This window comes from Physeter macrocephalus, chromosome 11, assembly GCF_002837175.3.
Source record: "Physeter macrocephalus isolate SW-GA chromosome 11, ASM283717v5, whole genome shotgun sequence".
Taxonomy (NCBI): Eukaryota; Metazoa; Chordata; class Mammalia; order Artiodactyla; family Physeteridae; genus Physeter; species Physeter macrocephalus.
In genome coordinates, this window is record NC_041224.1 from 4,313,739 (window position 1) to 4,329,240 (window position 15,502).

General features: G+C 37.7%; 1 protein-coding gene across 1 annotated transcript in view; it reads right to left on the minus strand.

Annotated features, from left to right (window-relative positions):
* Positions 1 to 15,502, minus strand: part of SNAP91 (synaptosome associated protein 91) — a 148,147-nt gene that overhangs the window by 40,864 nt on the left and 91,781 nt on the right. The window contains exons 13-14 of the mRNA XM_055087690.1: positions 13,766 to 13,875; positions 11,203 to 11,321 (exon numbers count right to left, since the gene is read on the minus strand). Coding sequence (XP_054943665.1) covers positions 11,203 to 11,321; positions 13,766 to 13,875 — 229 coding nt within the window. The remainder of the gene's footprint in view (positions 1 to 11,202; positions 11,322 to 13,765; positions 13,876 to 15,502) is intronic.

A 15,502-nucleotide genomic window follows, 5' to 3' on the forward strand; every position in this document is an offset into this window, starting at 1 on the left:
TCCCGGACCGGGGCACGAACCCGTGTCCCCTGCATCGGCAGGCGGACTCTCAACCACTGCGCCACCAGGGAAGCCCGGAATATGCACTATTTAAATTAAATTTACTAAAATATGAATTTGCTAAAATTTGGTTTACACCAATGACAAGAAATACTATCCTTTACAATATGTCCCCTAAAATGGCAATATTCATCCGTACCCAGAACCCCCAAGAGAAATCTGTAAACAACTGATGTGGCCACAGCCATTTGAAAATGAAATCCTCTTACTATCACTATGGTCAGATAAGAACATCCAAAGAGGTCTAAAGAGTTTTAGAGTTTGCATTTTACCATCTAGTTACACAAAATTCAAATAAACTACAATAACAGTGAAGTGGCTTGATCTTATCAAACAAGACTGAGGGATTCCCTGGTGGCGCAGTGGTTGAGAGTCCGCCTGCCGATGCAGGGGACACGGGTTCGTGCCCCGGTCCGGGAGGATCCCGCGTGCCGCAGAGCGGCTGGGCCCGTGAGCCATGGCCGTTGAGCCTGCGCGTCTGGAGCCTGTGCTCCGCAACGGGAAAGGCCACAGCAGTGAGAGGCCCGCGAACCGCAAAAAAAAAAAACAACAACAAAAAAACAAGACTGAGAAAGTGGTCTTATGTATTTAATTTTTTGCTTAGTCAAATGAGCCAAAACATATTGGTAACAATTTAGCATCCTCTTCAAATATGACTGGGCATCTATAGGATAAATGTAAACTGAAGGTAACATTTATCAATTTCATATTTCACTAGTTTACTTGAATTTTTCTAAATAAGATACACATTTTATTTTTTAATTTTTTGGCCTTGTGCACTGGCTTGTGGGATCTTATTTTCCCCAATCAGGGACTGAACCCGGGCCCTGGCAGTGAAAGCACTGAGTCCTAACCTCTGGACCACCAGGGAATTCCCTACTTGAATTTCTTAAGGCTTATAATTTTTACTGTTTTGCTTAGGAATGAGAGAATTTACTTATTAGTATTTTTCTCCCCAGCTGACTTTTCTGCTGCTGTGAAAGGAGCTGTAAATATTTTGTTGAGACAAAAGACTAATGCTAACCATCAGGCCCGAAGCCAACATTCTGATACACTATAACGCGTTTTGTACTAATTATAAAAAGGTGCTCCTGTTGGGCCAGCAAGTTGGAACAGGAAAAGCACTTCTTCCTCAAAGACGAAAAAAGCCCACAGCTTGGCTAGCAGAAAGCAGGCTGGATTTCAGGCCTCTCGCCCTGCCTTTGGGCAAGGCACAAACTGCGGGCCCACACTGCACAGCCCTGGTTAAAACCACACTAATCTGCTTGCTTCTATATCCACTGACACCTCAGTGTTTCAATCATCAATAGCTATTTATTCCTAACAAGTAAAGACTGAAATGTGTTATAATAAAGTTGGTTATTATAACTTATTCCTTATAATATTATGTGCCTTAGCAAAAAGTACTTGAAGATGAATATAAATAAAAGTGTTACAACGCAATTTAAAAAGATTTCACCAAGGGTTTTTCTTTTTCATTTATTATTATTTTGGTGCCAAACAAAAAGGACACAATTTCTCTTCAGTTTGATACTGGAGAATACAGTGAAAGGAAACAGTTTACAATTTCACTGTTTATTCATTAAAGTTCTAAATCACTAAACAACTAAATGTTTAATAAGTACTAAAAATTACAGTGTGAACAATCTACTGATTTAATTAGTTGAGAGAATTAGAGTTAACACATTCATATAATACTGAAAAAAAATTCTGTATAACCCTACAAATTTATACTAAATTTTAAATTATAAAAGTTCTATGGGGCTTCCCTGGTGGCGCAGTGGTTGAGAGTCCGCCCGCCGATGCAGGGGACACGGGTCCGTGCCCCGGTCCGGGAGGATCCCACGTGCCGCGGAGCGGCTGGGCCCGTGAGCCGTGGCCGCTGAGCCTGCGCGTCCGGAGCCTGTGCTCCGCAACGGAAGAGGCCGCAACGGTGAGAGGCCCGCGTACCACCAAAAAAAAAAAAATTCTATGGAAGTCATTTATATGAATTTTATGACAGAGAAAACCTGATTTAAGGATATGGATTTGAAGCCTTCTTAAATAAATAGGAAAACCTGATACACTGTATAAGATCCTGTGGCAATGAAAATTATTAGTAAACTGAAATAATCAAACGTTTCTGAAAGATGAAGCTCAGAATGAAAAAAACATGAAAACCAGAAGGCCCTTATAAAATCTCTTCAACAAAAATATTTTCCTTTACCAACTGAAATTTAATAAAGTTAAGTGTAGTTGAAAGAAAACTTTTATTAAAAAAATGATAGCTATAGGCTTAGGAGTTGAACATTTCAACAAAGGAGAAGTTTTAAGTGTTTAAATGGAAAAGCACCAATATTTAAATGCTTGTAAATATAGTTAGCAACTTTGTTTCACAAGTAGTTATTTTTGTTTATTTTGTTACCACAAAAACTTGGAAATAAAACCAAGAGATTATAACAGGTAGTGTTGATGTTATATTGCCAGTGTTTAGCCAAACTCACCCAAGGATTATTTAATTACTTGTGGAAACGTACCTTCATTTGATGCTGCAATTTAACTGTTAATTAAGGACTCTGATTCTGAAATGAGATACTGAGTTACAGTTCTTGTCTGCTAGTGAAGTTCTGTCTGGGAGAAACGATAACCTCAAGACATGATTTTTACTGCTCTTCTGGACATTAACCAGTTTTGTACGTAACCTAGCCATCTTATTTTAACATTTCCTTTCCAATGTCTATAAATAACCAGTTCCTCAAAACGCTCTTTGAGCCACCTTTATCATCTTACCGGTTTCCTCATCAGCCAGTTAATGTCTTTTACCAGTGCTGTTTCTCCCCACCCCCTTCAGGTTTATGGAGGTATAAGTGACATATAAAAATTGTATATATTTAAGATGCACAATGTGATGATTTGATGTACATATACATTATGAAAAGATTACCACAATCAAATTAACACATCTATCATCTCACATAGCTACTGCATTTTTGTAGTGCAAATACTTAAGATTCACTCTCTTAGCAAATTTTAAGTATACGATACCGTATTATTAAATATGGTAACCATACTGTATGGTTACCATATTCCAAAACTTATTCATCTTACTACTGAACCTTTGTACCCTTTGACCGTCTTCCCATTCCATGCCCTGCCCTCCGTCGCCCACCACCAGCCCCTGGCAACCACCTTTCTACTTTATGCGTCTATGAGTTTAGATTTCACACAGAAGTGAGATCATACATATTTGTCTTTCTGTACCTGGTTTATTCACTTAGCATAATGTCCTTCATGTTCATCCATACTGTAACAAATAGGAGGACTTCTTTCTTTTTAAAGGACTAAATAATATTCTATTGAATATATACACTGTGCTTTTTTTAAATCCTTTTGTCTGTTGACAGACACTTAGGTTATTTTTATATCTTGGCTATTGTGGATAATGCTGTAATGAACATGGGGGTGCAGATCTCCATCCATTCAGAAGTGAGACTGGTGAATCATGTGACAGTTCTATTTTCAATTTTTTGAGGAACCTCTGTTATTTTTTCCATGATGGCTGTACTGCCACTATGGAGAACAGTATGGAGGTTCCTTAAAAAACTAAAAATAGAATTACCATATGACCCAGCAATCCCACTGGGCACATACTGGCATATACCCTGAGAAAACCATAATTCAAAAAGATACATGTACCACAATGTTCACTGCAGCACTATTTACAATAGCCAGGACATGGAACCAACCTAAATGTCCACTGACAGATGAATGGATAAAGAAGATGTGGTATACATACAATGCAATATTACTCAGCCATAAAAAGGAACGAAATTGAATTATTTGTAACGAGGTGGATGGACCCAGAGTCTGTCATACAGAGGGAAGTAAGTCAGAAAGAGAAAAATACCATATGCTAACGCACATATATGGAATCTAAAAAAATGGTACTGACGAACTTAGTGGCAGGGCAGGAATAAAGACGCAGACGTGAAGAATGGACTTGAGGACTCAGCGGGGGGAAGGGGAAGTAGGGATGAAGTGAGAGAGTAGCACTGACATATATACACTCCCAAGCGTAAAATGGATGGTTAGTGGGAAGCAGCCGCATAGCACAAGGAGATCAGCTCGATGCTTTGTGACCACTTAGAGGGGTGGGGTGGGGTAGGGAGGGAGGGAGGGAGGGAGACACAAGAGGGAGGGGACATGGGGATATATGTATGCATATAGCTGATTCACTACGTTGTATAGCAGCAACTAACACAACATTGTAAAGCAATTATAATCCAATAAAAAAAATTTTTAATAAAAATAAATAAAAAATAAACCATAATGGCTGCACCAATTTACATCCCCAGCAACAATGAATAATGGTTCCCTTTTCTCCCTCACCAAACACTTGTTATCTCTTGTGTTTTTGACAACAGTTATCCTAACAAGTGTGGGGTGCTATCTCTGTGGTTTTGATTTGCATTTTCCTAATGATTAATGACAGTGAACACCTTTTCATATACTTGTTGGCCATTTGCATATCTTGTTTGGAAAATGTCTATTTAAGTCCTTTGCCCATTTAAAGTCAAGTTATTTAGGTTTGTTTTTTTTTTTTTTACAAATATTTTCTCCCATTCCACAGGCTGCACTTTTATTTTGTTGTTTCCTTTGCTGTGTAGAAGTTTTTTAGTTTGAATGTAGTCTTACTTGCTTATTTTTGCTTTTGTTGCCTGTGTTTTTGGTGGCAAATCAAAAAATTCACTGCTAAGATCAATGTCTAGGAGTTTTTTCCCTATGTTTTCTTCAAGGAGTTTTATGGTTTCAGATCTTGTATTTAAGTCTTTAATCCATTTGAGTTAATTTTTGTGTATGATGTAAGATAAGGTTCCAATTTCATTCTTTTGCATATAGATATCTAGTTTTCCCAACACCATTTATTAAAGAGACTGTTTCCTGTTGTGTATTTTTGGCATCCTTGTCAAAGGTTAGCTAACTGAATATGCATGGGTTTATTTCTGGGCTCTCTATTCTCTTGTTCTGTTGGCTGAGGTGTCTTGTTTTCATGACAGTACCATCCCATTTTGGTTACTATAGCTTTGAAATATAGGTTGATTTCAGGAAGTTTGATGCCTCCAGACTTATTTTTCTTTCTCAAGATTTCTTTGGCTATTTGGTGTCTTTTGTGGTTTGTATGAAGACACAATTTTTTTTCTATTAATGGGAAAATGCCATTACAATTTTTCTAGGGATTGCAATGAATCTGTAGATAACTTTGGGTAGTATGGACATTTTAACAATATTCTTCTACTCCATGAACACAGGATATCTTTCCATTTATTTGTATCTTCAATTTCTTTCATCAATGTCTTAAAGTTTTCAGTGTACAGGTTTTTCACCTCCTTGGTTAAATTTATTCGTAAGTATTTTATTCTTTTTGATGCTGCTCTAAATAGGATTGTTTTCTTCATTTCTTTTTCAGATAGTTTGTTGTTAGTGAATAGAAATGCAGTTGATTTTTGTACATAAATTGTGTATCCCAAACTTTACTGAATTCGTTTATTAGTTCTAACAGTTTTTTGGTGGAGTCTTTTGGGTTTCTACATATAACATTATGTCATCTGCAGAAACAATTTTATTTCTTCTTTTCCTATTTGGATGTATTTTATTTCTTTTTCTTGACTAACTGCTCGTTTAGACTTCCAGTACTATGTTGAGTAGAAGTGGAGAGAGTAGGCATCCTTGTCTTGTTCCTAATCTTAGAGAAAAGGTTACAGCTTTTCATCATTAAGTATCATGTTAGCTGTGGACTTGTCATATATGCCCTTTATTATGTTGAGATACATTCCTTCTTTACCTAATTTGTTGAGAGTTTTTATCATGAAATATTGTTAAATTTTGTTAAGTGCTTTTTCTGCATCTATTGAGATGATCATATGATTTTTATCTTTTATTCTGTAATGTGGTGTGTTATCACTTGCATATGTTGAACCATCCTTGCATCCCAGGGATAAATCCCACTTGATCATGGTGTATGACCCTTTTAATTTGCTGCTGAATTCAGTTTTCTAATATTTTGTGAAGGATTCTTGCAGCTATGTTCTTGTAGTATCTGTATATGGCTTTGGAATGAGGGTAAAACTAGCTTCAAAAAATAAGTTTGGAAGTATTCCCTCCTTTTAAATTTTTTGGGAAGAGTCTGAATAGGACTGGCATTAATTCCTGTTTAAATGTTTGGTAGAATTCACCCATTAAGCTATATGGTCATGGGTTTTTCTTTGTTGGGAGGTTTTTGATTACCGCTTCAATTTCCTTATTTCATATGGGTCTGTTCAGATTTTCTATTTCTTCATGATTCTGTCTTGGTCAGTTGTATCTTTCTAGGAATTTATACATTTCTTTTACATTATCCAATTATGGCATAAATCGCTCACAGTAGTCTCTTATGATTCTTTGTATTTTTATGGTATCAGCTATAATGTTTCTTCTTTCATTTATAATTTTATTTTTGAGTTGTTGCTCTTTTTTTCTTGGTTAGTCTAGCTGCAAGAAATTTTGTTTATCTTTTCAGAAAACCAACCCTTAGTTTTGTTGATCTTTTCTATTGTCTTTCTAGTCTCTATTTCATTTATTTCTGCTCTAATCTTTCTTACGTCTTCCCTTCTGCTATCTTTTGGCTAAGTTTGCTCTTTATCTAGTTCTATGAGATGTAAAGCTAGATTGTTTATTTGAGATCTTTCTTTTTTTTAATGGAGGCATTTAGCACTATAAATGTCCCTCTTAGAACTGCTTTTGCAGAATCATGTAAGTTTTGATATGCTGTGTTTCCATTTTCCTTTGTCTCAAGATTCTTTTTAATTTCTTTTTGATTTCTTCTTTGACCCATTGGTTGGCTGTATATTATTTAATCTCCGCATATTTGTGAATTTTCAAAATTTCCTTCTGTTACTGATTTGTCGTTTCATACCACTGAAGGTCAGAAATGATACTTGATATGACTTCAATCTTCTTTAATTTGCTAAGAAATTTTTAGTGTCCCAACATATGATCTACCCTGGAGAATGTGTGTGCACCTGAGGAGAATGTATATTCTGCTGTGCTGGATGAAATTTTCTGTTTATGCCTATTAGGTCCATTTGGGGTAAACTGTTATTCAAGTTTGCTATTTTCTTACTGATTTTCTGTCTGGATGATCTATCTACTGTTGAAATTGGCATATTGAAGCCCCCCACTATTACTGTATGGTTATCTATTTCTCCCCTCAGTTCTGTTAATATTTGCTTTATATATTTAGGTATTTTGATGTTTATACCCTCTTGATGAATTGATTTTATCATTATATAGTGATTTTCTTTGTTTCTTGTGATAGATTTTGACTGAAAATCTTTTCCCATCCCTTCACCTTGCCTATGTATGTCCTTAAAGTTAAAAAGAGTCTCTTGTAGGCACTAGATTGTTGGATATTGTTTTTTTTTTTAAACATCCACTGAACTACTCTATTATTTGATAGGCAAATTTAATCAATTTAAATTTACAGTATTTATAGGTAAGGACTTACTATTGTCATTTTGTTTACTGTTTTCTGACCATTCTGTAGATCCTTTGTTCTTTTCTTCCTCTCTTCCTTTGTGACTTGATGATTTTCCTCAGTGGTATGCTTTGATTCCTTTCTCTTTATTTTTAGTATCTAGTAGAGGTTTTTTTTATTTGTGTTTACCATGGGGCTTACATAAAACATCTTATAGTTTTTTTTGTTGTTTTTTTGGTTTTTTTTTGCGGTACGCGGGCCTCTCACTGTTGTGGCCTCTCCCGTTGCAGAGCGCAGGCTCCGGACACGCAGACTCAGCAGCCATGGCCCACGGGCCCAGCCGCTCCGCGGCATGTGGGATCCTCCCAGACCGGGGCACAAACCCGTGTCCCCTGAATCGGCAGGCGGACTCCCGACCACTGCGCCACCACCCTGCATCGGCAGGCGGACTCCCGACCACTGCGCCACCAGGGAAGCCCTCTTATAGTTTTAACAGTCTATTTTAAGCTGATAACAACTTAACTTCAATCACATACAAAAAGTATGGACACTTTTACCTTTCTCTACTCTCCACATATTATCCACTCTACATCTTTTTATATTGTGTATGTAGTAGCAAATTATTGTAGCTTTAGTTATTTTAAATTATCTTGTCTTTTAACTTTCATACCAGGGTTAAAACTGATTTACCTACCACATTTACAGTATTAGAGTATTCTGAATTTGACTACAAATTTACTTTACCAGTGAGTCTGATACAGTTGACCCCTGAACAGCAAAGGGGTTACAGGAGCCAACCTTCCATGCAGTCAAAAATCCACCTATACATTTACAGTTGGTTCTCCATATCCACAGTTCTGCAGATTCAATGAACCATGTATTGTTTAGTTGTGTATTACATATTTAGTGGAAAAAAAATCTGTGTATAAGTGGACTCTCACAGTTCAAACTCATGTTGTTCAAGGGTTGTGTTTTCACACATTTTCTCATTGTTATTTAGCATCCTTTTGTTTTATCTTAAAGAAATCCCTTTAGCATTTCCTGTAAGACAGGTCTAGTGGTGATGAATTCTTTCAGATTTTGTTTGTCAGGTAATGTCTTTTTCTCTCCTTCACTTCTGAAGAACAATTTTGCCAGGTATAGTATTCTTGGTTGGCAGTTTTTTTTTTTTTCTTTCAGGACTTTTAATATATCATGCTACTTACTCCTGGCCTGCAAGGTTTCTGCTGAGAAATATGCTGATAGCTTTATCAGGGTTCCCTTGTATGTGAGGAGGTGCTTTTCTCTTGTTGTTTTCAAAAGTTTCTCTTTGTCTTTGACTTCTGACAATCTGATTACATACTGTGTCTCAGGTAATATTCTTTGGATTGATCTTGCTTGGAGACTTTTGAACTTCATGAATTTAAATGTCCATATCCCTCCCATGATTTATGAAGTTTTTAGCCATTATCTCTTTAAATAAGCTTTCTTCTCTTTCTCACTTTCTTCTCTCTCTGGGACTCCCATAATGCATATATTAATTCATTTTATAGCATCCCATAGGTCCTGTATGCATCATTTATTTTCCTTTTTGTTCCTTTAATTGGCTATTTTCTAATGCTCTATCTTTGAGTTTGTTGACTCTTTACTCTGTCTGATCAAGTAAGCTCTCTACTGAGTTTTTCTTTTCAGTTCATAGTATTCTGTTTCGTTCAGAATTTCTGTTTTGTTCCCTTTTATGGTTTCTATTTTCTTATTTTGTTCATGTATAGTTTTCTTGACTTAATTTTGTTGCCTATTTGTGTTCTCTTGTATTTCATTGAGTTTCTTTAAGATAATTATTTTGAATTCATTATCAGGCTATGTATAGATCTCCATTTCTTTAGGGTAAGTTATTAGAGATTTACTAGTTTCCTTTGGCAGTGTCATGTGTGTTTGCCTCATTCTTCGTATTCTGTGTAGCCCTGTGTTGGTGTCTGTACATCTGAAGGAGCAAACACCTCTTCCTGTTTTTAAACAATGGTTTTGGCAGGTAAAGGCCTTCTCCTGTTAGGTCCCTGGGCTGATGATACTGCCTCCGGGACTGCAGCTGAGGGGTTGGGGCTGGGTCATGTGGCTGCTTCTGGGTCTGCTGTAGTTCCCATGTTAGTGGGCCTGTTACCAGGGGCTTGGGTGGGTATAGATCCTGCCTCCTGGTCCCTGAGTGGACAGGACTGCCTTCACGACCTTGGCTGGTAGGGCTGGAGCTGGGACAAGGGTCCACTTCAGGATGTGCAGTTGGGTTCAGAGATGGTGGGCTTGTTACCAGGTACGTGTTTGGGTGTAGCTCCTGCTGGGTCTCCGGCTAGGCCAGACTAGCCCTGGACTGCAGCTAGGCGGGGCTAAATGAAGTGAGAAGGTTGCTTTAAGGTCCACAGTTGAGACCAAGATCTACAGGCCTGCCCATAGGGGCATGGATGAGTGTCTCCCACAAGGTCCCTGGGTGGGTAGGACTGCTCCTGGACCATGACTGAGAGAGGCTGGAGCTGGGTCACAGGCAGTTTCAGAGTCCCCAGTTGAGACCAAGGACAGGAGGCCTGTTACCCAACGCATGGGTGTGTACACTCCTCCTTGGTCCCCTGGCAGATGTTACTGGTGGCAGGATCATGGCCAAACAGGACTGTAGTGAGTCCACAGGGGCATGGCAGTGTTTCCACATCTGTTGCCAGGACCAGCATTGGCGAGCCTCCCACCTGGGAGTAGGCTTGCCTTCTCAAATCAACTGTTCTTGGCCTTGGGCTCCACTTGGGCTTTGCAACCTTTTACCTGGATCCCAAAGCTCTCACAAAGGCACTTTTATCTGTGGGTGGCTGCCAAAGTATTGTTCCTATGGGGAGATACGATGGGACACCTCCTGTGTCAGTCCCTCTGTGTTGTTTCCCTCTGTGTTGTTCCTACGAGCCATTTTCAAACTTAAACAATTTTTTATTTTGACAGTTTGATGCAGTAGAGTAAGTTATTTAACACCAACTCTGTGAAGCTTTGAGAATTAAGCAGTAATTAACTTAATTTTTATATTGGTATTAAATATGTTTAATTAAAAACATATAAAACCTTAATTTTTTCCCCAAGATCCATGAATAAAATGGAAATCAAGCACTTAGGTGTGATTCCTCTTAATTAGTTTAGTACGGATATTTTCCGGCACCAAGAAGAATCTATCCCAGATTTCAACTGCATGAAGTCAAATACAATGTGAATAAAACCAGTTAAGGTCTAAAGGAATCCATGAAGGAGACCATATCTGAACAAACCAAATTCGAAACGCTGCCTCTGAGTAATCTCATAAGTTCATGGGAACACCCAATCTTCTAAGGCCTGCATCTCTAGGGAGCAATTACTAAAAATAATCAGAATTTGAGAACAGCGAAGAAAAAATACTCCCATTGTTCCAGGTTTTAAACTTAAAAACTATATGATTACTTGAATATTTTAACTGTATTATGGGTACTTTTTCTGTCTCTGTCTCGCTCTCTCAATATATATTTCAATCAATCAATCAATGCCATTCTTAACATCTTCTCCCAGAGTTTCTAGCACCATTTTGGATAACCAGAAGGTAAGTATAACAATTACAGCCTGAATAAAAACAACTAAATAGAAGAATGGCATGGTTGCCTGGTTTCACTCACCCCCCCACGCAGTGGCGCCTCCTGAAGGTGGTGGTGGTGCTGGTGTCGTGGCTGCTGCCGCCCCTGCAGAGGAGAAGTCTGGCTGCAGGTCCAGGAGATCACTAGATGGTTTAGAAGCGCTGGAAGGAAAATATGATTTTAAAATCAGATTCTGAAATTTTAAAATGTAAAGATGCTTTTTAAATAAAGACTTATGCAGAAAACATCACAGATTTTGGCTATTTTAAATCCAGTAAGAGAATAATATTTTGTAAAGTACAGCAGTAAAGCATATGTTCCTCTATACCGAGAGTTGGCAAACAACTTTTGTAAAGGGCCAGATACTAAAAATTTTAGGTTTGCGAGCCAGACAGTCTCTATTGCTATTCGACTCTGCCAGTGCAGAGTGAAATAAGACATAGGCAGTACGTAAGCAAATGAACATGCTTTTGTTCCAATAAAAATTTATTTACAGAAAAAGATAGTGGGCTAGATTTGATCTATGGGCCATCGTTTGCCAACTCTTGCAAAGTTAAATTATACTTCAAGCAATGGGTCACTCAGCAAATCACAGAGCAGAAATTAAAAGGGAATATTTAAATGCCTCAAAATAAGGGGGAATTTTAAACATGTTATGTCCACTGGGTAGCATCTGAAATGCTGGTTACGAGGGCTGTGACAAAAGGAAACGTACTCCAAATATTAAAGGTAAGAGAATTACCGGTAATTTTTTTCCTTTTCTCTATATTCTAAAGTTTTTTTGTATGTTTTTTTTTGTAGTATGGTAAATAATTCTTAACTTGAAAAGAATAATTTATTTATAAACCAAAGAATACTAGAATGAATAATCACCATTGTACCTTTTTTCTAAGTTAAACTACAACACATCAAGTTTGCCTATAAGAGACCTCACCTAAAAATAATGCCGTATTTTTCACTCTTATTCAATTGGGGCTGTGCTTTTCAAAGCTCCTCCATCTATAGAAGTTCCAAGGAGGAGCCTAGAGCGTTGCTACTCAAAGTGTGGTTTCCAAACTAGCAGCATCCTTGGACCTTGTTAGAAATGCAAAATCCCAGGCTTAACCAATATCTACTACATTTGAGTCTTCATTTTACTACAACCCCAGGGGTTTCGCTGTACAGTCAGGTTTAAGGAGCACTGGCTTAAAGGCTGCCAGACCAGGTACTAAGCCATCAGGGTCCCAGGTTCCCCACCCCTCCTCAAAAATAGCCATTCCATCTTTATCTTTTTTACGTATTAGATTTCCGAGCAATATTTTTTTGAAAAAAGGATTCTGCTGCTTAAAAAAAAAAGTTTCAAGACCCCTGAAACTTGCCTAGTTTTGATGTCTATTTCATAAATATGACTGGTCTAAGAGCCAGAAGGGGGAAACATTTATTATTAAGACGAGAATCAAAGCTTTTATAAGAAGCAATTTATCTTGGGCAGAAAGGACTTGGCTTTACCAAGCCTGTGATTATAAAAGGAGAATTAAGCAAGTAGAGGGTAACGTGCATAGTTAACGTGCGTACATTATGGGGCTTTATTGCTCAGTTCAAAATTCAAGTCTCCAAATACAGGGCATTCATAATCAGAGTCACAGATACTACAAGATGGGACTAGAATGCTCTCAAGGCTAAAGAACCAAACAAAGAGTTGACCTAAAATTATTATCTGAGGAAGCCTCTCTGAGTTGGGGCTTCATTTCAGGTGGCCCAGAGATTTTACAGAAAGCACAGTCATCCCTCCCTTTCTCACTACTGTTCTGACCTTTAGGCACTATGAAAGCAATAAGGGGCCTTCCCTGGTGGTGCAGTAGATAAGACTCCGCGCTCCCAACACAGGGGGCCCGGATTTGATCCCTGGTCAGAGAACTAGATCCCATATGCATGCCGCAACTAAGAGTTCACATGCCACAACTAAGGAGCCCTGGAGCTGCAATTAAGCATTCCTGGAGCCGCAACTAAGGAGCCCACGAGCCACAACTAAGGAGCCCGCCTGCCACAACTAAGGAGCCCATGAGCCACAACTAAGGAGCCTGCCTGCCGCAACTAAGACCTGGTGCAACCAAATAAATAAATAACTTTTTTAAAAAAGCAATTAGGCACATCCTGACGGTTTCTTTCTACCACCAGAGTTTGAGTTCCTCATATGCACCAGCTAATTGGCCTGCAACTACAAGCATTTCATTTCACTTCACTTCCTTTCATCTCAATTCTTAGCACTTTAAGACACCCTTTAAATTTCACACAAGAAGAAACTAATTTCAGAAAACACTGTCCATATCATCCATTTCAGAAGAAACTGAAGTGTGTGCATCTTTCTTCCACTTCCTTTGCCAAATGTGTGAGCAACAAGGTGATTTCCACAGCTTTGGTCTTTCTTACACTTTGAGAGGTACAAGCCTAAGTAACTGTATGAAGTATAGAAGAACTTAGTCTATGTACCTGAAAATAACCCAAAATATCACACATTTACTAGGACTACATTTCATTTTGTGAAGTCATTTGGGTTTGGTACACAAAAATAAAATGAAAACCTGATAATATTAATAAATGGTGAGCTGCATTCTCATGAACTAACCTGACTGGTACAGCCGCAGATGCAGTTGCAAACAAATCAACTGGAGGGGATGTGTCAATAGTTTTAGCTGGTGTAGAATTAGGCGACGTAACAGTTGTGGCTGGAGAAGACTGAAAGGGAAGATGCAAAGCACACTGTGGTCAAATTTGAATCTACAGGACACAAGACAAGAGGACCTCCAATTTTCAGACCCATGCCATTCCCAGCAATTTTTTGGTTGCTCCTCGTGGGAGAAAAAACTCAAGAAAATTTGAAATTGAGAATTGTAATAAATAATCAACACTGGACAAAACATGTTTCAAATTTTAAAAGTTATATGTAATTTATATAAAATTATGAAAAAAAATATTTGGCCTAATGTTGCAATGACTTCTATGCATGTATGTACAATCAAAGCCAAACAATAAATTAGGAGTTTGAGATTAACAGATACACACTACTATATATAAAATAGATAAACAACAAGGTCCTACTGTATAGCACAGGGAACTTTATTCAGTAACTTGTAATAACTTATAATGGAAAACAATCTGAAAAAGAATACACACACACACATACATACACATATACATATATATAAAGGGTGAATCACTTTGCTGAACATCAGAAACTATCACAACACTGTAAATCAATACACTTCAATAAAAAAAATAAAATAAAATCAAAGCCAAACATATTTTCTAAACATTAAATAAGTGGGAAAGATCTTGCTAACTGCCAAAAATGGAAAAAAAAATTAATTGTAATGACTGCTGTGAAACCAAGGCCATTATTTTCTTTTCTGCATCCTAAACAGATTTCATGTAAGATAAACAACAAGGTCCTACTGTATAGCACAGGGAACTTTATTCAGTAACTTGTAATAACTTATAATGGAAAACAATCTGAAAAAGAATACACACACACACATACATACACATATACATATATATAAAGGGTGAATCACTTTGCTGAACATCAGAAACTATCACAACACTGTAAATCAATACACTTCAATAAAAAAAATAAAATAAAATCAAAGCCAAACATATTTTCTAAACATTAAATAAGTGGGAAAGATCTTGCTAACTGCCAAAAATGGAAAAAAAAATTAATTGTAATGACTGCTGTGAAACCAAGGCCATTATTTTCTTTTCTGCATCCTAAACAGATTTCATGTAAAGTCTTCTCAGATGCCTTTAAAATCTAGAAATATAACTTACAAAACAGTTCACAGATGGCAGAGAACAATTCCCAAACAAGATTCAAGTCACTGACAGCTTGAGGATAGCCCATCACTAATATGAAACAGATAAAACTAAAAAAGTGACATAAAACCTAACATTTATTGTCCTGGGCTGGTTTAAGAAAAGGAATTAATAGTCAGCTAATATATCAAAAAAAATGTTTGCTTAGTAACTATCCTAACCCTATTTGATATATTTAATTTGCTTGTATTCACAAGAGAAAGATTAATAGCAATCTCAAACCAGTCCACCAATACTTAGTTCTATAAGTGGAAATGAGACCTAACAGCAAGCAATATGCACAAAGACCAAGGTCAAGCAAGGGCCATCAGACACTCCTGTAACAGGACATCTAATTTCAAGCAGACCAAACTGAGAGGAAGTCTGAAAAAGAATAATTTAAGAAAAAGGAGGGGCTTCCCTGGTGGCGCAGTGGTTGCGCGTCCGCCTGCCGATGCAGGGGAACCGGGTTCGCGCCCCGGTCCGGGAGGATCCCACGTGCCGCGGAGCG